This window comes from Leuciscus leuciscus (assembly GCF_965113295.1).
Source record: "Leuciscus leuciscus genome assembly, chromosome: 11".
Taxonomy (NCBI): domain Eukaryota; kingdom Metazoa; phylum Chordata; class Actinopteri; order Cypriniformes; family Leuciscidae; genus Leuciscus; species Leuciscus leuciscus.
In genome coordinates this window covers 26,644,046-26,670,420 of record NC_138735.1, presented here as the reverse complement: position 1 = coordinate 26,670,420, position 26,375 = coordinate 26,644,046, and the positions used below count along the sequence as shown (strand labels likewise).

At 38.2% G+C, this 26,375-nt stretch overlaps 1 protein-coding gene and 1 long non-coding RNA gene across 2 annotated transcripts; both read left to right on the top strand.

The window, feature by feature from the left end:
• Window positions 1-729: 729 nt before the first annotated feature.
• On the top strand, window positions 730-6,864 carry ca2 (carbonic anhydrase II). Its single transcript, XM_082183204.1, has 7 exons — window positions 730-968; window positions 1,499-1,696; window positions 2,544-2,662; window positions 2,765-2,857; window positions 3,783-3,845; window positions 3,942-4,097; window positions 5,553-6,864. The coding sequence occupies exons 1-7, from the start codon at window positions 935-937 to the stop codon at window positions 5,670-5,672; spliced, it is 783 nt and encodes a 260-aa protein (XP_082039330.1). The 5' UTR covers window positions 730-934; the 3' UTR covers window positions 5,673-6,864.
• Window positions 6,865-15,560: 8,696 nt separating this feature from the next.
• Window positions 15,561-18,818, top strand: LOC309508749. Its single transcript, XR_014209712.1, has 3 exons — window positions 15,561-15,598; window positions 15,804-15,855; window positions 18,588-18,818. It is a non-coding gene; the product is annotated as an uncharacterized lncRNA (long non-coding RNA).
• The last annotated feature ends 7,557 nt before the right edge of the window (window positions 18,819-26,375 follow it).

Below are 26,375 nucleotides of genomic sequence, written 5' to 3'. Positions count from 1 at the left end.
TCGAGAGTAGTTTCGACTCTCGACCACGAGATGGCAATCAAATCCAAAACATAATAACTTAATCTATACACATAGCAACATTTACAAAAACATCTCGACTAAAATAACATCGATTTTACTATTTACAGAAATCACAAGCTATTTTCCAGTACTAATTTACCCTCCAATCATAATAATAGTTTAAAATCTACGAATTAAAAATTAAATTGTAAAAATTTTTACTTAATTTTCCCCCCTTTATTTTATTGTAGAGCCTATAATTAATAATAATAATAATAATAATAATAATAATATTGATAATAATAATAAATACGCAAATTACTGGCTAGTATCTGTTGGTGTTTGTGTTATTTGTGGCACTATAGCCTAAATACAACATGTTAGTAGCCTACGCTAGCCTATATGTTCATCATTTCATTAGGCTACACACACTGACCGTCACACACTCATTTCTGTTTTCAGTCACAAGGTCTTTCTTTGTAAAGCGTCAAATATTAGCCGTAGTAGCAGAGTGTTGCGTAAACCCGCCATTCATTCTCTCTGCTGGAGGATTTGATGGAGGGATGATTCATTTACTGCACTCATTTACATTACTGTATCACACTGGCACTCTACGTCATCAGAACCCGGCGTGCCACAAGTATCTGATTACGCAATCACAGAATGTTAAGAATGTCTTTCGAATGGATCCGCAGATCAAAGCAAAAGGACTCCGATATTCCCACAGATGCGAGCGCGCATTCCGAAAGAGCGAGCGCGCGCAATATCGATCTCTTGTGTAGCTCCTCCTGCTGATCACACATTTAATATACGGTCATGTGAACAAACCGCGTCCAGAGAGGCTATATAAACCGACAGCTCATCTGTCTGAGGACACTGACACTGCTTTAGGACACTTGAAGACACTTGAGAGGACCGCGGCACAGTTGTCATAATGTCTCACGGATGGGGATACGCAGACCATAACGGTAGGCTAAGATCTCACACGTGATTATGATTTTTCAGATCCATATGATTTTATAGGCTATTTAAAAATAACATGTAAAATGAATCAGATTATGCCTCATTCTACATGTCCCCTCTTTGCACCTAAGACATGATCACCTTGTCTACAGCACAATCATATGTGACAAGTACAGAATGTACAGATTTCACTTACACTATATGCATAAATAAATGCATATAAATCGGTATTTTGTATCGAATATAGAACCATATATTTTTTCTTCACGTAAATGCAGATTTTTATTTTATCCCATATGCAGATAATACTTTGGACACTGCAATTCAATTTTTTTTTCTTCATATAAAGGCTTTTTAATTCCCGCCAGCAAAGATGTAAAAGATATTAAGTGATTTAAAAAGCAACCTTTGAAAAAGACATATAACCTAAGGATGGATGCTGCTCAAATGTATATTATGAAAAATAATTTAATGTATTTTTGTGCCAGATGCTTATAATAGCACTGTTTAACCTCTGTGTCACCTTCCACCGCAGGACCTCAGACATGGTGTAAAGACTTCCCCATTGCTGATGGACCTCGCCAGTCTCCAATAGACATTCAAACCAAGGGAGCGTCTTATGATGATAAACTGAAGCCGCTGAAGCTGAAGTATGACCCCAGCACTTCACTGGACATCCTGAATAATGGACACTCTTTCCAAGTGACCTTCGCCGATGATAACGACAGCTCAAGTTGGTGACCTCTTTGTTAATTCTTATAATGAATTGCCAGCCTATTCTTGTATTAATCATTAGCTTAACTTAGGCAGAGTGTTCCTGAAACGACTGCAGTGTTAACCTAGATACTATTTAGAAGGAAAAGTTATATAATAAGGAGGTTGCATCGGACACTATATGTAATCCCAGAGTATTATTGCTGAATATTCACTGTAAAAAAAAAATATATGGTCAATATGTTATGACAACACATGTTTTTACTTTGCTTTAACTCATCAATATAAGTTAAGCAATTTTCAACTTTTATTTAAAAAATTTTATAAGTTATAACATTTTTAACTCGTGTTTGTAATTTAAGTTAAAATGACTGAAACATCCAAGTGGATTTGTACTTAAAAATCTAAAGCAACTTTTTCAAAGTCATTGGGAAGCATTTTGAAAGTTGGCTTTTGCTCCTACTACATAGTTAAATATTAATTCACAACAGTATCCTGTTATGTTTGATCTTTTAATAGATAGTTTGCAAACACAATTTTATAGGTTATGCTTATTTATAGGTTATAGTCTATTGTATTGCATGTCTAAGCAAGTGTAAAGCCTAAAATTAAACTGTTGTGTAAAGAAATATGCAACACCTCTGCTATCTCGCTCCCCAGTGACAGCTTCTTTTGCACGGAGTTGTGGGAAATCACACATGTACACACAAGATTGCATTAAAGCTGAATGGTTTGTTTTAAGTCTCATTCACATGAACTTTGACAGAAAAGGGAGATTGAACCTGTGGAGCAAGTTTAACCATTTAAACCTACACTATTGTAACAGACTTTGACATAACATATATCACTGTGTTTGTTTGCTCTAGTACTGACAGAAGGCCCGATCTCAGGTAAATACAGACTCAAACAGTTCCACTTCCACTGGGGCGCCAGTGACGACAAAGGCTCCGAGCACACAGTCGATGGGAAATGCTTCCCAGCCGAGGTATGAATCCCTGCGCATACTGGGGCAAATGTGTTCATGGAGATGTGAGATGTTTTCTTATATATGATTAAATATTAATGTACCTAATAAATTCATCTTTAGCTCCATCTGGTCCACTGGAACACAAAATATGCCAGCTTTGGGGAAGCAGCCGATAAGTCTGATGGTCTTGCTGTGGTCGGAGTGTTTCTGGAGGTTTGTGTGCAGTCTTACATTTTGGTCACACTTTAGATTAGGGTCCAATTCTCACTATAACTTTTGCCTCAATAAACTCCTAATTACTGCTTATTAATAGTTAGTTACAGTAGGTAGTTGTTAAGTTTAGGTTTAGGATTAATGGATGTAGAATAAGGCATTAATATATGCTTTATAAGTACTAATAAACAGCCAATATGGCTGCAATATGAGCAGTAATGTGCATTATATTTTTGCACGGAAATAAAATAAATAAAATGTAATAATAAAACAGAATATAAAAAATTTAACAAATTATTAATTATTAATAAACTATTATGCCTTAGTCACTTTCTTTCCGCAAATCTTTGAACAATTTTCTATTTCTGTTTTTTAAACTTTTTATTCATCAGATCCTGAAAGAAAATGTAACACAGTTTCCATGAAAATATTTCGCAGCACAACTGTTTTCAACATTTATAATAATCAGAAATGTTTGTTTAGCAGCAAATATTAGAATGATTTCTGAAAGATCACGTGACACTGAAGACTGGAGTAATGATGCTGAAAATTCAGCTTTGATCACAGGAATACATTTCAAAATATATTAAAATAGAAATGAGTTATTTTAAATTAATTATATTTTTATTTCAATTTAAAGTAATAATATTTCTCTATATTACTGTTTACTGTACACTCTAAAAAATGCTGGGTTGTTTCAACCCATGGTTGGGTCAAAAATGGACAAATCCAAATGTTGGTTTAAATTTTTGTATTACACTTTTAAACCCAACAATTGGGTTTGTCCATATTTGACCCAACCATGGATTCAAACAACCCAGCAATGTTTAGAGTGTATTTTAATCAAATAAAAGCTTTGATGAGCATTAAATACTCGACACAAAATTAGGCTTAAACATTGTTTTTTGGTTTTGTTTTCCATCAGATCGGTGAAGACAATCCTAAGCTTCAGAAGGTTCTGGATGCTATGGATGCTATCAAGTCCAAGGCATGTCTACCAATTCAATTACATTTTTATTTCTTGCTAAAGTTAGAAATCAGTTCTGCTTTATTCACGGTCAATTGTGTGTTTGTTATCTTGCAGGGAAAGCAGACCTCATTCACAGACTTTGACCCAACCAGCCTGCTCCCGAAATCTCTGGAGTACTGGACGTACCCAGGGTCTCTGACCACCCCCCCTCTGTACGAGAGCGTCACATGGATTGTCTGCAAGCAGTCGATCAGCGTTAGCTCTGCGCAGGTGACACAATTTACACCAGTAATACAAGCATTGAGGGGGAGTTTGAAAGCCACATGCTTACTGAATGTGGCATCTCACATAATACAGAGAATACCTTGTTGACTCTTAACAGTGATTACCAGAAACAGTTAACCGAGATTGTGAGCAAAAACACAAGCTTGTTGATTTGAACAGGACTAAAATCACAAGTAACATCTATGAAACACACATTTACATAACCTTCTTAAGAAAACTATAGTCCTTTTTGAGTAGGGTTTGCAAATTGGTACATTTTTACTTAGAAATGTTTTGGTGATTGTACATAACTTTTTTTAAAGTCCACATACACTACTGTTAAAAAGTTTTTCGATAAATTAATAATGCTATTCAGCATTATTTGACCCATTAAATTGGTCAAAAGGGAAAGATTTGGAACAAATGCTGTACTTTTGAACTTTCAAAGAATCCTGAAATTTTTTTTTCATGATTTTCACAAAAATATTAAGCAGAACAACTGTTTTCAATATTGATAATAATGAGAAATGTTTCTTGAGCAGCAAATATTAGAATGATAAAGGATCATGTGACACTGTAGACTGAAGTAATGATTCTGAAAATTCAGCTTTGACATCACAGGAATAAATTACCTTTAAAAAAACAAAAACATATTCAAACAGAAAACAGTTATTTTAAATTAATAATATTACATTTAAATTTAAAGTAATAATATTTCACAATTTTACCAATGAGCATAAAAGACTTCTTTCAAAATATAAAATCTTACCGACCGACCCTAAACATTTGAACAGTAGTGTGATTAGTCCTATAAATTCAATATATATATATATATTTAAAGTACATAAAATTTTATTATGAATCAGTGTAAATATATCAATATAAAAACTGTATGTATTTATATCATTTTTTTTAAATTAAATATATTGCACACTGTAGTCACTACTTCATGTGAAAATGAAGAAAATCATGTGAACTATCCAAATGTAGGCAATCCAATGAGAAACCATCCAATTATGATTGTTATGCTTTTAGTCTTTAGGCTTTCCATTTTTAAAACCGGCTAGATATCTTCCCTCATCTGAGACAGTTAGACAAGACAAACTAGACAAAAACCGGCTAGTCATAGTCAGTTGTATTTTCCTCTCTATTCAACCTCTGTGGCATCTAGCGCTTTTGTGAAAATCAACACGACCCTGTCGAATGCTTGCATCACGACTTTGGTTCAAGGCTGGAAATGTGCACATAACCTCAGGTCGCCATGCCTCATTTCCTAGCCTCTATGAATATAAAAAGAACTTGACTAACATGAAATTCTATTCAAAATGTGAGAACGAATGAAAATGTGTTTGTTTAGGAGAGTTAATGTTTAACCAGTTCGCAGAATTATAAGCATTCCCCCAATACATAAATAGTAACAGATGATAAAAACTCATTCTCATTCTTTCTCTTCCTGCACAGATGAAAAAATTCCGAGCTCTGCTTTTTACCGCAGAGAAAGAGACGGCCTGCTGCATGGTGGATAACTATCGCCCCCCTCAACCTCTTAAAGATCGCAAAGTCTGTGCGTCTTTCAAGTGAAGGATCCCCCAGACCCCGCCACCCCTTCCCCCCCCTTCCTTAGTGGGATATGCAAGCGCGGGGCCCCGGGCCAAGGGCCTCAAAGCACCTTCACCCTCCATGCAGTGGTGCTGGGCATCCTGCCAGCTGTCCAGCAGAACAGATGTGCTGTATGGAGAGTAAAGAGGCTATGCAGGGAATCATGCGTTTGTACTGTCCTTCTATCTCTCTTTCTGCTTCATTCTCTGGTTTACTTTATTAGTGCAAATGCTTGAATTATTTGGAATTAGAATGCCAACTTGGTTTGATGCTCTGATTTACATATGTGATGCATAGACAAACAAAATGAGAAGCAATATATACACTGGATATTTAATACATAAATGGAGTATTTTAGTATATTTGTATTGGCTCTAGAGATTAGGCCTGCATCTGAGATTAAACGCAGGGTTGCAGCCGATACCTGAACACAAGCCATCTGTGCCTGCTGGCCTTCCCTGCCAGGCCTGTAATCTCTGGCAGTCTCAGCAATGCCGAAGCTTAATGAAACCCAGTGGACTTTTCCGTTAGGCTGCAAGATCTAGAAAATCCCCATTTCAAAATGAACGCACGTGGCAAAATGTCCCTGTGGGCACGCCGGGAAATCACGCACAAAATCTATCACATACTGTACAATCAGAGCAGCTTTTGGTTTGGAGTATTTGTGCCTCAGATCATTGTAATTGCATATTCTTTTTGTGTGTTTCTGAAAGATGTCATTTATAGCAATTGCTATGCTCAAGATTTCAGCTTAAAAGAAATAGCAATAATTGCATGAAACCCCGATATAGTTCCTTAATGTGCCGTTCCTTATTGGGTTTTGCTTAATGCTATGCTTGAATCTTGGACTGCGAGTGAAATTCGTCTTTCCAGCTGTATTGAACAGCAATGCACAAGCCGTGACAAGCAACACAGTGAGTGAGTCTTAATAGAAACCAACATGCCAATCGATAAATCTTGCAGGTTAAGCAAGGAGGTCACCATCAGCTCCTCTGAAGCACTGGGACCACTGGACTTATGTCTTATGATATGCAATTGTAAAGACATATATTGTGTAACGTGTTATTGAATGTACTTTACTTGAATTCGAGGGCTATGTTAAGCAATATTGTTCAGCCATACTCTGATCCACTATTTTCGAGGGGTTATTTTAAGTAAAGATATTTTATGCTTATTTTATGTGTCATGTTTTTCTGATGCCTCATACACAGTATTTACAGTATAAACAGTATATATATACAGTATAATGAACGGATCCATATTGGATATATATGCGTTTTTCTCCCACCATGCCAGTTTTTTTTTTTGTTTTTTTTTGACAAACATGATTGTATTCATTTAATTCCTGTCAAGTCAAATCACATTTATCTATATAGATCTTTATACAATACAGATTGTTTCAAAGCAGCTGCACATTCATAAACAGGAAAATAACAATGTCATTAATGCAAAGTCCATCAATTAAGTAACACTTTCAGCTATTAATCAGCTCTACAGAAAAGAATAGTGTCATTGTTCAGCTCAATTCACTTCAGTGTTGATAAGTTGTGACAACAAAAGTGTCAATGTTGCAAAGATTATTAATTATCAAACTGCAATTCCAGCTATAAAGCAAGTCTACAGCTCATTCCAGTTCATGTTTTTGTGTTCTCATCTTGTAGTGTATAGTAATCGATGTAATGTAGAGTAATCGGTAATATTTTATGAATATTAATTCTCTTCCCATCGAATCTCTGAGTTTAAATTGGCCTAAAGATTTGAAAATCTGTGTGTTGATAAAATAAAATTAGCTACACATACACACTTTTAGGAATGGAGTTTTGGTAGTGACAACTTAAATAACGCACGTTGACCTGATTGGTTACAAGTTTGTGATGTCAGAAACACCAGCGATTTCAAACCGCGTTTTTGAGACTGTCTTTGGTTCACAGCAGTTTTAAGGAGAAAATACTCAGCAATGGTGTCGACTTATGAATTTGCACATGGTTTGTCTTAAAGCATATTAAAAACACCACATAGACATATAAACAACATAAAAAACTTGATTTTCACCACAGGGGGACTTTAAAACTTATAAAGCACCAGCTAAAGGATAGCTTCATAGCCGAAGCTACAAATTGAGTATAAAACAGCACTGTTGAGGTTTCAGTGGATATTTTCACTTAAACGAACTACAGAAAACATTGCTTTTCTAGCAGAGTTTGGTAAAACATTGACTCTTTTTTTATCTGAGTAGCTAATGATTAGCAGCTAGCCTGAGTTATTACTAAGTGTATAGGTGCTGTAAGTGAATTATTTGGGAATATCACATATAAAATATCTTTACTGACAGATATCTGAAATATGCGCTACTTGAAATCACAAGTGGATTTATGACAGCCCTGTAAACAAGAGAGCCAGAGGAGCGGCCTACACAATTTTATCCAATTAGAAACACTCAACATGTGAATCATTTTATATGATTACTGCAAAAAAAAAAAAAAGAAAAGAAAAAGAAAATCTATTAGTGAGATTTTTTTCTTATTCTAGCATAACCTCAATTACTCACAATTTTAATGTTCCCTCAAGACTTGTTTTTCTCCTCAGTAACTTGATTTGATTATTGTTATATATTTGTAATGGAAATTTGTAAGAACATCATTTTTTTGCAATGTAGATTTGCATACTATCTTTTGAAGGTGAAGATTTGGATGTCATATATAGTTGAAATTAGCAAAAAGTCTCAAGTACAGAAACGCTTACAGCACTTTTAATGACTTAATGACATTTTTTTGTCCAAGTGGATCATAAGGCCATTATCAAAGCATAATATGCCTTCACTCCATGTCTCATATGCTTATCCACCATAAATGACATACAGTCCGGGCTGTTTTGTCAGCTGTGTCCAGCTAAAGCCAGCTGACTCTTCACCGCACGAGCAGTATGACATCATAATTCAATCCCATTTACATAAACGTTGATTTACCTGGCTGTCGCACATTGACGTCAAAGTTCACAGTGAGAGCTGCGAGAACAGGATTATGCGAATGACGTCAGCACGACACATACCGCCTTCATGACAAAGGCGCCAGACAGATCCAACCTCCCAGCAATCGATGTATTACATAAGAACGCTGTCTGGTGATATAAATCAGAGGGAATAACAGTATAAATCTCACTCACATGGATAAACACACGCCAACAAGCAGCTAATCTGCAGCGCAGTAAATCCAAAAGAGCATCCTGGCATGAACACAGCAGTGCGGCAAGAAACATGACCTACAGTCAAGGACGTATACTACACACACACAGTTCCAGACAGGGACAGCCATGTCCGCAGGCTTTCGTGCTAATGCGATTCAGAGAAAGCTGGCGTATCGTCGCACATTACAAGACAGAAAGATGTATAAAGGCGTACGTGAAAACACGTTTCAGGACGTTGCTGTCACGATTAATGGATTCTCTGTAGTTAATGTGTCCTCTGATGCTTATAGTAAATCCTCTTAATAGAGCTAAAGACCTTCTGTATGCAAACATATGCTGCGTTTATGGCTCTCTATACTGTAAATTACTCAATAAAGCTGTTGTGGAGAGCTTGGGAACATTGCTCTCGGAGGTTCACATGGCACTAGGCCACGAGGTCTGTGAAGTGACACTTTAGTAAGTACTAACTATAATAAGTAGCCTAACTTTGCAACTAATTCTCATTAATTTGCAACTACATGTCAACTAACTCTCATTATAATACTAGTACACTGTTAGGTTAGGGTCCGGGTTTGTAGAATAAGCTGACATGTAGTTGCAAAGTTACTTATAGTCAGTAGAATGTCTAAAGTGAACTATTGGAATAAAGTATTACCATATTATTTTGTGTAGATAAGTATATTATTGTGTCTTTGAGCTGCTGATGTAAATATCTTGTTTTTGGTTTCATTTAGTATGTCAAGCACAGTGTACATAACACTGCTGGATGAGAATTTAAACACAGCCATGAAAATGTCTGTTCAATAAATCAATATACTACTGCATCTGAATGCATTAGACTTTAAAAAGAGCTGCATGGAGGCAGGGGATTTCTCATTGAAGGTGTTATCTGATGGAAATGTTTTTCTCAATAACTTTGTGGTTCAGGATGTGACAGCACATTTGACTATCAGATGACTGACATTTTACCCGTCGCTGCATCTTTTGAAAATGCCACAAAGAACATTCCTATATCTATAAATAGGCTTCTAACTGAAGTCCACTTTAGTCAACCCACATTGAAGTCAAATAAACAACCACAAAAAACTAAACAAAAGGATTTTAAAATGTATTAGAAAATGTTTGTCTTAAAGAATAATGATGCAATTAACAGGATGAGTGTCTGAAAATGGGGAAAATTCAGGACTGTATGCATGACTTATATATATATATATATATATATATATATGTGTGTGTGTGTGTGTGTGTGTGTGTGTGTGTGTGTGTGTGTGTGTGTGTGTGTGTGTGTGTGTGTGTGTGTGTGTGTGTGTGTGTGTGTGTGTGTGTGTGTGTGTGTGTGCCTATAACAGAAGCCTGTAAATGTGCATGCTTTCCTTTCCAAGAGACACATTTTCCACCTCACACCTTATGTGGTTTCAGTTGTGTTGACATTATTATGTGTTATTCATAAAAACCCAAACAGTAAAAATATTTATCTTAATTATTATTCCAATAATTAAAGAATTGATCAAAATGGGATAAATTCCTGTGAAGGAATTTGTTTGAATAATAACATGTGAGCAAAAGCAGACTTGCATGGAATCTGTGCTTGCTAAACGAAGTTTGAAACATCTAAACATGCCCTGAATATTCATTTAAAAATTCAGATAATTTGATATAAAGATTAGGAATAAAGAGAAAACAACCCAGACACCCGGATAACCCATCTTTCCTTGTTTCTGTTGATTACTTGGGCTTCAGAAGACACTCTCTCCATCCATCCTGGCAAGAGCACAGAGGTATTAGTGTGACAGGAGGAAAGTGTGTCACCTGAGACATACTGTTGTTCACTTTGCAAATGGGTCACCTGGTAACTGCTCACTTTCCCCAAATAGATGAATGGGCAGCTCTTGACAGCAGGATGCCACAAACACAGGGACAAAGATACATTAGTTAAATGAATAAATTTCATCTCAAAGATGGAAATTCTGTCATCATTTACTCACCCTCATGTTGTTCCAAACCTGTATGACGTTCTTTCTTCTGTGGAACATAAAGGATGAATTTTGATGAGATATTTTCAATGTAATGGAAGTAAACAAGGTATGGCACTGTCAAGCTCCAAAATGACTAAATGAAAAAAATCAGCATAGAAATTTCATAACAGTGGCCTATATGACTCATGCAATATATTACGAGTCTTCTGAAGCTGTTTGAGGAACACATTGAAATACAAGTCATTGTTCAATGAAAGTCACACAAAGCTGTCAAAGGGCTACAAAAGACTTGAAATATTCTACAAGGTCATAAGGTTTTTTCAGAGTTTTCATGTTTTTAATGAAAATCCATATAAGAAAGTGTGCCATGCATGTTTGGAATGAAACAAGGGTGAGTAAATTACAGAATGTTTATTTTTGGGTGAACTATCCCTTTAATTAGCAAGAAATTATGCATTCAGTGCTCCCTTTCTCAGTCTTTCATCTGCTCTCTACCTATCTCCTCTTCAGTGCAGAGCGTCTGTACTCAGATATGCCCAAGATATGCACATCTAGAGTTTCTTTATGAGCTGTCGTGGGTTCAAGTTCCTCACATTGCCACCTGTTTGCAGCCGTCTGACCTGCACCCCAAAGGTCAGAGGGGAGAGTATCATTTCATATCTTGTAAGACAGTAGAATCCCCACTACATTTTTATGTCCCTCCACCTCCAAAATGCCAATGAAACCATGTCTAAACATACCAGAAAACATACCAGAAGACATATGCTATGCATACAACACATGTGGAGAAACTGAAATTAAGGCATTCTGAAATCATAACAATCAATTTTCATTCAATGATTATTTACAAAATGGCCCAAATCGTCATTCCTGGAATGGATTAAAATGGGACAGATTAAGTCATAACAGAATACAATGTAAGATAAAATACAGACCTGTAGAGAAATACTCCAGGAAAAATAAATAAAAAAATTCTCTTGAAATGGGGACAGATGTTGCCTGTCAATGATATTTATTAATGAGCAAATGTATAAGAAGATATAATACTTAAATTCACTCAAAAATGTAAGGTTTATCTCATTTATGTACCCAACAAACCATCATGATTTTCTTTCTTCTGTGGAACACAAATTAGGATTTTGGAACAACTTCTTTTCATTACAATTTTTAAAAAAAGAAAAAAAAAGTTAATAAGACCCTATATTGCACGTCTTCTTAAGCTATGACAGCTTTGTGTGATGAGCAATCTCATTTGCATAAGCATTGTCATTATGTGGTTGTGGTGGTAAGGCAGCATTCAGCAGAGAGAGTGAGAATCCAAACGCAGTTTATTAACTAATATAATCCAAGGTCATAGTCCACACCAGGCAAAGGGTCGATCACATGTAATCAGTCCACACACAAATACAATCAGGATTTGAAATCAGGAACAAGAAATCCAAAACTCAGCAAAATATAAAGAAACCAGGAACTGCTCAAAATGCTGACAGAGAGTGTGAACCAAAACAAACAATCAATCGAACAAGACTTCATTCTGAATGAAGGCAAAAGGCATTTCAATAGATAGGGAGATGATCAAATGAAACAAGATAACACAGCTGAAACAGATAAACTAATAATGAGCAGAGTTCTTGGTTCTTGTAAGTTTTATAACTAACTACAAAGATATAATATGCATAAGTGTGAGAGCTGGGGTGGAGGACAGGATTTTCCTTTCATTTTTGTTATCACACATCATCTATTATTAAGGTGGCAGAAAATATTCGGAGTCAATTGTAACTTTCATTAAAATTGTCATTAACAACCTGGTGAATCCAGATTAAACAGATCCTTCGATTTCTTGACCTAAACTGCACTTGACCTGAATAGACATGATTGTGTTACGTCTAAAATTGTCTAAACTAGTTTCTATGTTAACAGACACTGGTGCAGCTCAAGCTGTGGTCATGAGTGGTGTGTTAGACTTGAATCCTGACACATACAGGTACTGATGTATAACTGTGTGTGGGGGTTACACAGAATATTTGAAATCAGACTCTACAGTTGAAACTGTTGATCACTATAATTCTATTTTGTCCTCCGCTTTGGACGTGTTAGCCCCTAGGAGAGAACGTGTTGTTTCATTTGTTAAATCATCTCCTTGGTATACCACTGAGCTCAGGGCTCTTAAGGTGAAAAGCAGACAGCTTGAACGCCAATATAAGAAATCAGTTTTAACTGTCCTTAAACTAATGTATGATGAACATTTGAGTCAATACGCTTGAAGCTCTTAAGACAGCAAGAACAAAGTACTACTCGTCTATCATTAGTGATGGTGCTGCAAATCCCAACAAGATTTTTAAGACGATCAACAGAATTCTTGCACCAATTAAGCCATCAATTTGTTCTTCTGTGCAGGAGTGTTACACATTTCTTAGTTTCGTTATGGATACAATTTTAAGCATCTATAAGTCTATCAGTTTGTACCTTGCTCTGCAATTCTGCAATTCCAGTTAGTTTTCCTGAAACTGCATTCTCAAGTGTCATAGTCATAACAACAACATGTACCCTCGACCCAATCCCAACATCTGTTCTTAAAGGAACACGCCGACTTTTTGGGACTTAAGCTTATTCACCGTATCCCCCAGAGTTAGATAAGTCCATATATACCCTTTTCATCTCCGTGCATGCCGTAACTCTGTCTGACGCACCCACCGCTAGCCTAGCTTAGCACAAAGACTGGAGGTAAACGGCTCCAGCTAGCATACTGCTCCCAATAAGTGACAAAATAACGCCAACATTTTCCTATTTACATGTTGTGATTTGTATAGTCACAGCGTATACAAATAACAAGGTCACATGAGACACAGCCATCTTCTAACAAGTATACATACTGGGAACTATATTCTCAGAAGGCGAAGCACTGCTACTTGGGCGGAGTGATTATGCTAGCTGAAGCCGTTTACCTCCAGTCTTTGTGCTAAGCTAGGCTAGCGGTGGGTGCGTCAGACAGAGTTACGGCATGCACGGAGATGAAAAGCTTAAGTCCCAAAAAGTTGGCGTGTTCCTTTAAGGGGTGTCTCTCTTCAATTAGTCCCCTCATTTGTAACATTGTGAACACCTCTCTTACAACTGGTATTGTTCAAAAAGCCCTTAAGGTTGCAGCCATTACACCAGTCCTTAAAAAGCCTGGATGTGATAAGTCTGACCTATCAAATTAGGCCTATCTCAAATCTGCCCTTTCTTGCTAAGGTTTTGGAACGTGTTGTTGTGGCACAACTCCACTCACACTTGTCATCCAACAAGCTTTTCGAACCTTTTCAGACTGGGTTTAGAAAAGAACACAGAACAGAGACAGCCTTGGTTCGTGTTATGAATTACCTACTTGTCTCAGCTGACTCTAGAGCCTCTACCATTTTGGTCTTGTTAGATCTCAGTGCAGCTTTTGACACAGTGTGCCATTCTATACTGCCAAATAGGCTGGAGAGCTGGCTTGGTATCACTGGTACTGTGCTTAACTGGTTCAAATCATACCTCACTGATCGTTTCCAGTTTGTTGTCTTGTGAGACAAGTCCGCCATGGTGTTCCTCAGAGATCTGTCCTGGGTCCCATATTGTTTAGTGTTTATATGCTTCCTTTGGGGTATCACTTTTATGCTGATGAAACAAAAAATGTACAACAGCTCCAAATCTGATCCTACAATCACCTCTAGAATTCTCTCGGAGTGTGTGCAGGAAATGCAACATGGATGCACCACAATTGAATTCTTCCAAGACAGAGATTCTACTCATTGGCACATCTGCGGCTACTCACAAAGGGAGACATTTTAATTTGATTATGGATGATAGCGTTTTATTTCCATCTGCTCATGCTCGTAACCTTGGTGTGATTTTTGACACTCACCTAACACTAGACTCACATATTAAGAGTATTACAAAATCTGCATTCCATCATCTCAGAAACATTGCAAGAATTAGGCCTTACATTACTCTACCTGACGCTGAAAGGCTTATTCATGCATTTGTTACTTCCAGGATTGATTATTGTAATGCACTATTTGTTGGTTTACCTGCTAAATCAATAAAACGGCTGCAGTACATCCATAATTCAGCAGCACGTGTTCTTGCATACACTTCACCACGTCAGCACAGTCATTACAGGTGTGCTTTATAGCTTGCATTGGCTTCCTGTTCAGTCGTGACTATATGGACTATTTTTAAATATATAAAGCACTTAAATGCTCATTTCTAATGAATTTTGGGAACAGACTGTACTACTTCCTTTGGTTGTAAGAGGGTATATGCAGTGACAGACTGGGTAGATTATAAAAACAGAGAGAAGCAATCTAATATAACTACAACCAAGTGACCACATACCATGAACTGTACAAAAACCTACTTTATTTAATAAAGAACAAATAAATGAAAACACACCATTTAGAAGATGATCGGGCTGGGACAGAGCCTTGTGATAAAGAGGTTGGGGCAGAGCCTGGTGATAAAGAGGTTGGGGCAGAGCCTGGCAATGGAGAGAGGCTGAGACAGACTGATGGAGAGAGGCTGAGGCAGAGCCTGGTGATAAAGAGGTTGGGGCAGAGCCTGGCAATGGAGAGAGGCTGAGACAGACTGATGGAGAGAGGCTGAGGCAGAGCCTGGTGATAAAGAGGTTGGGGCAGAGCCTGGCAATGGAGAGAGGCTGAGGCAGACTGATGGAGAGAGGCTGAGACAGACTGATGGAGAGAGGCTGAGGCAGAGCCTGGTGATAAAGAGGTTGGGGCAGAGCCTGGCAATGGAGAGAGGCTGAGGCAGACTGATGGAGAGAGACTGAGACAGACTGATGGAGAGAGGCTGAGGCAGAGCCTGGTGATGGATGGAGAGTGAGGCAGTGATGGAGAGAGACTGAGGCAGAGCCAGTTGATGGAGAGAGGCTAAGACAGAGCCTGGGGATGCATGATTGAGGCAGTGATGGAGAGAGGCTGAGGCAGACTGATGGAGAGAGGCTGAGGCAGTGATGGAGAGAGACTGAGGCAGAGCCAGGTGATGGAGAGAGGCTGAGGCAGAGCCTGGGTATGCATGGAGGCTGAGGCAGTGATGGAGAGAGCCTGAGGCAGAGCCAGGTGATGGACAGAAAGAGCATGTTGACTTAATTAAAGGTCCCAAAAACATGCCTTCTTTGATCGTTTGCAGAGATGAACTGCTCGCAAATTCTTGCTCTATCTAGACGATCCAACTTGTTCTGATGGATGTCAAGTCAAGTCAAGTCAAGTTTATTTGTATAGCGCTTTTCACAATACAGATTGTATCAAAGCAGCTTCACAGTATTAAATTAAAATAATACAACAAAGTTTGTTTCAAGAGGAATTTATTGATTGATAAAATTAAATTAAATATCCCCAAAATATCCCCAACTGAGCAAGCCAAAGGCAACAGTGGCAAGGAACCGAAAAACTCCATCAAGTGACCTAATGGTGTCCTAAAACTCCATCAGGTGACCTAATGGAGAAAAAAAAACCTTGGGAGAACCCAGGCTCAGTCGGGGGCCAGTTCTCCTCTGGCATTTATGAGCTAGAGGCCGGATTGTAGTTTGAACTGTAGGATTATATGAATGCCTGGCTGAAGAAATGCGACTTTAATCTAGTTTTAAACTGGGAGAGCGAGTCTGAGCAACGAACAGTATCAGGAAGACTATTCCAGAGTTTTGGAGCCAAATGTGAAAATGCTCTCCCTCCTTTGGTGGTTCTGGATATCGTAGGTATGACCAAAAGCCTTGAATTTAGTGATCTTAAAGAGCGCGATGGATTATAGGGCGATAGAAGGTCCGTTAAATAGACTGGAGCTAAGCCGTTTAGGGCTTTATAAGTCAGTAGCAATACCTTGTAATTAATATGGAACTTTATAGGTAACCAATGCAGTGATGATAAAATCGGTGTTATATGATCATATTTTCTTGATCTCGTAAGAACTCTAGCGGTGGCATTTTGGACTAACTGTAGCTTGTTTATTGAGGATGCAGGACAACCAGCTAATAAAGCATTACAGTAATCCAGTCTCGAGGTCATGAATGCATGAACTAACTTTTCTGCATCAGAAACTGATAGCATATTACGTAGCTTAGCAATGTTTCTAAGGTGGAAAAAGGCTGTTTTTGTAACATATGAAATATGATTTTCAAAAGACAGGTTGCAATCGAGTATAACACCCAGGTCTTTTACTGTAAAGGATAAAGTAACAGGACATCCTATGATGTTAAAGTTGTATTGTGCGAGGTTTTGTGGGCGGTTTTTTGAACCGATAAGTATTACCTCTGTCTTGTCTGGATTTGACAGATTGCAGTGCTGTTTAGACGGGTCTGTGACATTGTGCTCCTTAGCCAGGTCTTCAGTCTTCTTAGGGAACTGAAACTTCTTTCTGCTTCTGCAGAGGAAGAAGGAACAACCAAAAGCAGCCTCACCAATGTCTCTACCTGGCTGAAGAGACTGCGGACCTCTGGCAGCAGATTTTTTAGTATGTTGGTAGCCTCAAGAGTGGTACTATAGTCGAGCTGAAGCTTGAACATTGGCAACTGTACCTCCAGTGAATGCCGAACTAGCTCTGGATATTGGCTGACAGCATCTTGCATCTTTCCAGTCAGGAGCACTCTCTCTAATTCATCCAGGACTTGTAGGCTACTCTGTTCAAAGCGCTTGGTTAGTTGCGTGTCCACAGTATCCAGCATTTTGAAGAAGTCAATGCGGTAATGCCCTTCAGTGGTTGCTGGGACAAATGCTGTTGCATTTCCTGTGAAGCGCTTGGGTGGCTTTCTGACATGCGGCATCTGGATAGGTTCAATACCTGTGCTGGTGACTAGCTCAGTGGCCCTTGTGTGTATGCGGTGAAACATTTCATCTGACCTCTTTGCCTTCAGAGTTGACTTCATGCAGTCCACAGCTGTCATGCTCATGACAGTTCCTGTTGACGTCTGTAGGGAGTAATTCAGACACTCTAGTTCTCCAATCACTTCACAAGCAAGAAGAAGCCCAAGCACCGTGGTCCCCTTTTGGAATCGCTCCAAAAGCCCCCTAGCTGTGATTGTTGTTTCAGAGTAACCAGATGAAGCCATCTCCTCCAGACTGACCAGCACTGCCTCATACTGCCCAAGAACAGCTTGAATAGCCGTCATCCTGACAACCCATCTGGTAGGGCATAAGGGCTTCAGTGTTTTGATGTTCCCATGTTCTGATTTGGCCATCTCTTTAAAGACCGTTTTAAACTTGCCTGACTGGTTGAAGAGGGTTCCAAGTTTGTGGACCAATGACAGTGCATCCATAACCACACAGGATGAACTGCAGGCAGCCTGTGTTACAAGATTGACGCAATGTGGGCCACAATGGACATAAAGGGCAAGAGGCTGAATCTCCTTGATTTTGGCCTGCACTCCACCAGTCTTGCCAGACATGTTTGCAGCTCCATCGTACGTTTGCCCACGGAGACCAGATAGCGGCAAATTCATTCTCTGGAGGACATCAATGGCAACCCTAGCCAGATTTTCCCCTGTGGTCGAAGACACTTCATAAAGACCGACAAACTCTTCATGAGGTATTACATCATGGTCCACATACCGGATGCAGATTGACTCCTGCTCTACCCCTGCAACATCTTGGGTGCCATCCATGATCATGGAGTATTGGAGTGTCGGCAAGTTCCGCACAGCAGATGCTATCTCCCGCACAATGTTTAAAGACAGGATCTGCAAAATCTCATTTTGAATTTGAGGGCTGAGAAAATTCGACCTCCTCTCTATCCAACTCTCCAGTCCCTCAACATCCTCTGACCTGAGACGAAGGAGCTGCCTGAAATTTCCCTCACTGTTTTCATGACCGTGAATAGCAGTACCTTGTCTAGCAAGAAACTGCAATGAGCCAACAATTTTTAGCAGATGAGACCTTGCCTGCTGTTGCTGAAGAGCCTTTGCTGATGATAACTGTGTGTCTATTGATTTTGCCTGATGTGTGTGTGTTGTTATGGACACTTTGTGTGCTTGAGACATTTACATTTTTCTATTGCTTTTTTCCAGTTTTGGAATCCTGTAGATACAAATGACTGATCTACACTTTTAGCAAGGGGACTTGTCTGATTTTTAAATGCTTTCATGCAATAGAAACAGAGTATACCTCTCACATCAGGACAGTAGTGTAGCCATGTGTGGTCTTGTACCATCTATCCTGGAAACTAGGTGTCTTGTTTGCAAGCTGCTGCTGAATGATACATCCTGCCACAGGTTGATATGGCCTTTGATGCTCTGTCTGGCTGACCTGCTCTGAAACCGTGGCCTCTCTCCAATTCTGGCTGCTCTATAGAATGTACACGAAATAACACAAATCAAACTCTATAAATTGTTTTCATAAAAAGCCACTTTACTTAGAAAGGTAATCTTTGCATGTAGGGCCCTTTGATTTCCGTGATGTAGTAAACGCAATGCAGCAAGGCGGAAATAATAAAAATGGAATCAGCTGTTAAATGTGGAATATCGCAGAATCTGCCCAAATTGGAATTTGAAAAAAAAAAAAGGATTTCAAAGGGCCCTATGTAGCTTATCATTATAAAGCTTCAGTGATAAACTCATTTTACATTCAAATATATATAATCATAAGAACAAATTAGCTGGACACAGTACCAATGTATTCTGTTATCCTACACAAATGAGCATTCTGTCATATTCCCATTACCTGTCTCTCCCTGTTCTGTGGTCTCTTCATCTCCTGTCTAGGAAAGTAACAAATGTTTGAGGACACAGAACTCATTTTACATTCAAATATATATAATCATAAGAACAGCTAGTTAAATTAGCTGGACACAGTATCAATGTATTCTGTTATCCTACACAAATGAGCATTCTGTCATATTCCCTCCTGTCTAGGAAAGTAACAAATGTTTGAGGACACAGAACTGGTTTCAATGCAAACTCTGATGACATGCCGTTGGCCTAATTTTACTGATCTAAAGTGCTTTTACTATGTGAATTTTAGAATATACTGTTTGTAGCTATCCATACAACTTACAAGCTCGTTCTCCTCTGTCCTCTTCCTCTTAAATTACTGTAGGATGCTCATCTCTGTGTGAACATTTTGACTAATGTTACTTCTACATAGTTTATGGACACGTATCAATGGCACATTCACACACTCTTGGCTGTTCATCAGCTTTGATAGCATATAGCTAACGTTAGTTAACTAATTAGCTAACATTTGCCTGTTTTACACAACATAAAATTAGACAGTTTGCTTCTAAGTAGGCTATATTTGACAGTTTCAAAATACACCAAAACTGATGATCAAACTGAAAACCAGCCATCTGCCATTTCATCGGCTGAATTAGCCTACTCCTACCTCAAATACAAAGTGAGTCTCTGAATGCTGTCGTGGTTCTGTTGTAACGTCAACCGTCCACCAGTGTTGCCAGATCCAGCTGATGAATTCCAGCCCAAAAACTGTTCAAAAACCGCCAAAATGCACACAAAACCACCCAAAATATGTTATCAGTATTTATTTCAGTATTTTAACTTCCACGTTTCCTTTCCTTCGTTACGTTACATTTACATACAAGAAATAAACACCGGCTGCCGAAGCCATAGACAGTATAAGAAATGGACACAGCGACCCCATAGACTTCAACGGAGAAAAGTGAAGCAAATTAGATGGCTGAGCGTACTGCGCAGACTCAAACTGGACTCAAACTCCATGAGCTAGGAGCAGGAGCAACTTTATGACTCTCTATGGGCTTCTCCCTTGACTTTATCGGACTTTATGCCTCCTGCGAGCTTCTCCTATACGGTAATTTCCAGAGAGTCGCGTGGTTATGACGCAATCGTTAGCCTATTTTTACAAAAACTGCTTCTACGGGGCCATAACGTAAGATACAAGGTAATGGAGCCTTTTATACATTGTCGTGTTTCTTTATAAATAAAAATGGACAAATGGAGTCTTTAAACACCTCAGATGTAAAGTTATTCGCTGTCAAAGTGACCCCAAAATGAATGGGAGTCAATGGAACAGCAGGTGATGGCTTGTTAGCCAATGGCGGCCCCCGGGGGTGGTACGCTTTTCGGATGCTGGATTACCCCCCTGGCCGAAGCGTACATTAATAAACCGTTTTAGGTGCATTAGCGCCACCTCCTGGACTGGAGTGTTGCCCTCCTTATAAATAAATGACGCCATCAAAACCTTACGGCGAAATTACAATATGCTCCACACACTCGTTTGTAAGGCGGCCTCCTGTATTTTTGCTGGTCGATTTTATTTCATCCAGTGACATGATGGGTTTTAACTTCATTCAGGAGATTTTGGGTAACTGCACAACTGACAGATGACTTTGAGCGCACCGCCAACGGTGTGTGTGTGTTTTGTGTGTGTGTGTGTGTGTGTGTGTGACCATAGCGACAAAACGACCAACTTCCGGACCCTGCACTTAAGCCTATAATTTCGTTTTTAAAATTTTTATTATGTATTTAAAAGTTGCAGAATGGATTCATTTGGAGACTCTGAAATCGGCAGAGATAGTTAGGCAATGCAAAACAAAATCTTACATTGGGAAATAGTGGGGGGGGGGACATAATGGCTCCTACACGTATTTGTATTACAAAGCTATGCATGAAATAACCCCTTCTTATATCTGTGACTTAATCAGCCTGTACGCGCCTACCCGTTTCCTTCGGTCTACTGATAAGCTTATTCTTCAGCAGCTTCCCTGTAGATTAAAATCTATGGGGGCGAGAGCTTTCTCTGTTGCTGCACCCAGGTTATGGAATGCACTTTATCTTATTCTAAGAGAGGCTCCCACATTAGCCAGTTTCAAGAAGGTGTTAAAAACTCATCTTTTTGCTTATGTAGACTGTCATGATTAGTGTTGATTATTTTTGCACTATTATTGTACTTCGGTATTTTATTTGCTTTTACTGTCTGTAGTGCTTTGGGTTTTAGAAAAGCGCATTATAAATAAAATGTATTATAATAATAATTATTATTATTATTTCCAACTCCCGTAGTAGTAGACACACCCAAAGTCCCTGAGCAGCTTTTGAAAATGTCCTGCCTGGGTGGTTACGTTGATGGTGCAGTCGATTAATTTAATGTGTTGTCCTGAACAGTGAACCTTCTCAGGGAAGAAAAAAATGTGTGACTGACATACCAAATATTTTGCTGTGTAAAATTCAGTTGCAGGTCAGACGTAAGCAGTTAGTATTTGGGATGTGGAGGGTGAGGTCGCTGTAAAGGATCTGATGTGTAATGCCCTGTACTTTCTGCTCCTGATTTCTCCCGTCTATTTAAATTGGAGGTGGATACCAGTGCTGTTGGAGCAGGTGCTGTACTGTTACAGGAGAGTGAAAAAGGAATTGATCACCCTGTGGCCTACTTTTCCCTACAAGCTCAATGCAATTACAGTACTTAAAAAAATAAATCTCTAGCCTTACTTTGAGCACTTCGGCACTTTGGAGGTGTGTTAACAAGCCATGTCTGTGTTAATACTATAGTAATTTATACTGATCACAATTCCGCTTTTTTTTCTTGTTTTGTTGAAAAAAACTACAAATATATGTTTGTATATATATATATATAATAAAGTAATATAAAAACACATGGTAACTGTGGGTTCAGATTACTTTATGTTGCTTCCCTGACACTAGACCAGGTTCGTAACTCAAAGGATGTTCTGAGGTAATTCATAAGATTTCAGACATCTCCATTCATACATTTCCATTCAGCACTGAGGTGTTATATAACAATACTTGCCATGTCAAAATATTGATTTGATTGAGTTGTTACACAGTCCATAGTTCAGTTATACATAACGCAAACCAAGGGAAAACATTGGCAGTGTATAAACCCAAAACAGTGAATAAAAACAACACATCTGAAATAGGACAAGTCAAGCCATGGTGTTCCTCAGGGATTCCTCAGTGTTTATATGCTTCCTTTGGGGCAAATAATTAGGAAATATGGTTTGGGATATCACTTTTATGTTGATGATACTAAAAATTTACATCAGCTCCAAGTTGATCCTACTGTCACCTCTAAAATTCTCTCGGAGTGTGTGCAGGAAATAATAACGTGGATGCACCATCATTTTTTTAAATTGAATTCTTCCAAGACAGAGACTCTACTCATTGGCACATCTGCGGCTACTCACAAAGGGAGACATTTTAATTTGATTATGGATGATAGTGTTTTATTTCCATCTTCTCATGCTCGTAACCTTGGTGTGATCTTTGACACTCACCTAACACTAGACTCACATATTAAGAGTATTACAAAATCTGCATTCCATCATCTCAGAAACATTGCAAGAATTAGGCCCTACATTACTCTACCTGACGCTGAAAGGCTTATTCATGCATTTGTTACTTCCAGGATTGATTATTGTAATGCACTATTTGTTGGTTTACCTGCTAAATCAATAAAACGGCTGCAGTACATCCAGAATTCAGCAGCACGTGTTCTTGCATACACTTCACCACATCAGCACATTACAGGCGTGCTTTATAGCTTGCATTGGCTTCCTGTTCAGTTGCGTATTGCTTTTAAAACTCTCACACTAACATACAAAGCTATGCATGAAAAAGCCCCTTCTTTAGTCAGCCGGTACGCACCTACACGTTCCCTTCGGTCTATTGATTCGCTTACTCTTCAACAGCCTCCCTGTTCCTCTTATTGTTAGAGATGCTCCCACATTAGCCAGTTTCAAGAAGTTGTTAAAAATTCATCTTTTTAAAATTGCTTATGTAGACTTACATGATTAGTGTTGATTATTTTTGTATTATTCTTGTACTTCGGTATTTTATTTGCTTTTACTGTCTGTAGCGCTTTGGGAATTAGAAAAGCGCATTATAAATAAAATGTATTATTATTATTATTATTATTTGTTTGTTTTTTCAACTCCCGTAGTAGTAGACACACCCAAAGTCCCTGAGCAGCTTTTGAAAATGTCCTGCCTGGGTGGTTACGTTGATGGTGCAGTCGTTTCATTTAATGTGTTGTCCTGAACATAGTGAACCTTCTCAGGGAAGAAAGAAATGTGTGACTGACATACCAAATATTTTGCTGTGTAAAATTCAGTTGCAGGTCAGACGTAAGCAGTTAGTATTTGGGATGTGGAGGGTGAGGTCGCTGTAAAGGATCTGATGTGTAATGCCCTGTACTTTCTGCTCCTGATTTCTCCCGTCTATTTAAATTGGAGGTGGATGCCAGTGCTGTTGGAGCAGGTGCAGAAAAAAATTATTACGAGCTCAATGCAATTACAGTACAATTTAAAAAAAAATCTCTGGCCTTACTTTGAGCAATTCGGCATTTTGAGGTCTATGTCTGTGTTAATAGTTAATACTATGTAGTAATTTATACTGATCACAATTCCGCTTTTTTTCTTTCTTGTTTTGTTCTGTTGAGCTAGCAAGTGTGCCACCTTTTGTTTTTTACTTTATTGTAAATAGTGTCAATATTACAGTGCTTTTTCACTAAAAAGGATGTATATTAAGTATTTGTGGGTAAAGTCTTTATTATTTAGGCTTTGCCCAATTCTGAAGAGATTGCCTTAATTTTGAGTGGTGACAAAAAAAAAATACAAAAAATATAAAATAAAGTCATATAAAAACACATGGTATCTGTGGGATCAGATTACTTTATTTATGTTGCTTCCCTGACACTAGACCAGGGTCGTAACGATTGCAAAAAGCCGTTTTGCTCAAAGGATGTTTTGAGGTAATTCATAAGATTTCAGACATTTCCATTCATAAATTTCCATTCAGCATTGAGGTGTTATATACTGTAACAATACTTGCCATGTCAAAATATTGATTTGATTGAGTTGCTGCACAGTCCATAGTTCAGTTATACATAACGCAAACCAAGGGAAAACATTGGCAGTGTATAAACCCAAAACAGTGAATAAGCACAGCAAAATAAAAAAACCTGCCTACAACCCTTTATATCTAGATTTTTTGTTGTTCATATAATATTTTTGTTTAAATAAAATGATTAAACTTTTTCTTTGAATAGGAGTATAAAATTAGTAAAGAATCACAGATAATACCGTGAGAGTTGTTCATTTGTCAGCCTGAGTCATAAGGTAACCTGACCTCCTGTTGCTAAACTTCCTGGAAACTAAGATACTATTCAAAACTCAGTAACAGAGACAAAGCTGATGCATCAGTCATGAGGGCCTTTATGTGGGCGAGTTAAATCAAATAAAATGTGTACACAGAGCAGTAATAAAAAAATAAAAAAATAATAATAATTTTAACACTGATCGGCTAATCCTGTTGTGTTTAAACAGAGATTAAAGGGGCCCTAACACATGCACCTGCTGAACCCCTGGTGATACGTGGGATCTGGAGAATGCATTTACATTGAAGCTCCATAAATGGGCTATCCAGGATAGAGACAAACACAATGAATCCTTAAATAGCTAAAACATAACAAACTGAGGAAACAACAGCTTACTGTTCCCAGGAGAGTCTGGCGGTCAGAGAGCCGTCTGATGTGGAACTGTATGAGAGGAAGTATTACTGAGTTTCATATTCTCGCACATGTGCCTGTTAAGAGGGTAACGAAATGTCATGTGTAGCTCAAACATCACTAAACGGTTGCAGCACACAGTTTAGAAGAATATTTCTGTGCAAAAACATTCTTCTTACTCACTAACCTCTTTTTCCAGTTTAACCGAAACTGCGCAGAACTATCTATGTGCCATGAGAAAATGTATATTTTTACACTCATAAATCAGTGCTATTTGTCAAGGAAGACGGTTAGGGTTAATGTTGCACTATTACCACCAACTGAAACAGGTAAAGCCTGTTAGTGGACATTTTCAAATGATGATTGACTGTTTGAGAAGATTCGTCTAAATGATCGCAGTTCCTTGATGGTTCCATTAATGGTTCTTTTAGTTTTGTTAAGACAAATATTATGCTAATGCAATTCCATTTCCAAATGATGAGATAATTTCAATGATAAATACATTTAATACAATTCTTACAAAAGGTTAAAAAAAACATGGTGACAAGCTATTTAAATAATTTATTTTTATTAAAATACAACTGAGAAATAATGTAAGTTTCATCCAGGAATCTAACTAAACTGGGCAATGCTTTATGTTTTTGATTCACTAAAAGAAATGACTCAGAGTCATTCGTTCAGGAATCATTGGTCACACTGTATGATTTTGATTCACTGAGTCATTCATTCAGGAATCATGGAAACTAAGATTCTATTCAAAAACACAGTAACAGCGACAAAGCCGATGTATCAGTCATAAGTGCGATTTAAATAAAGTATGTACAGAGTACACTAGCTGTAAAAAAATAAATGAATCATTAGAATCATTCGTTCATGAATTGAACTACATCGGCTGTGCTTTATGTTTTTGAATCACTAAAAAGAACTGGTTCATAAGAGTCATTCATTCCTGAATCGGACTACACTGGTTGCACTTTACTGTGTGTTTTGCACAGTAGATTCAGTAGAGGTGTTGCGGTGTTGTTGAATAAATACGTCATATTCCTGTGGCAGAATAGACAGTA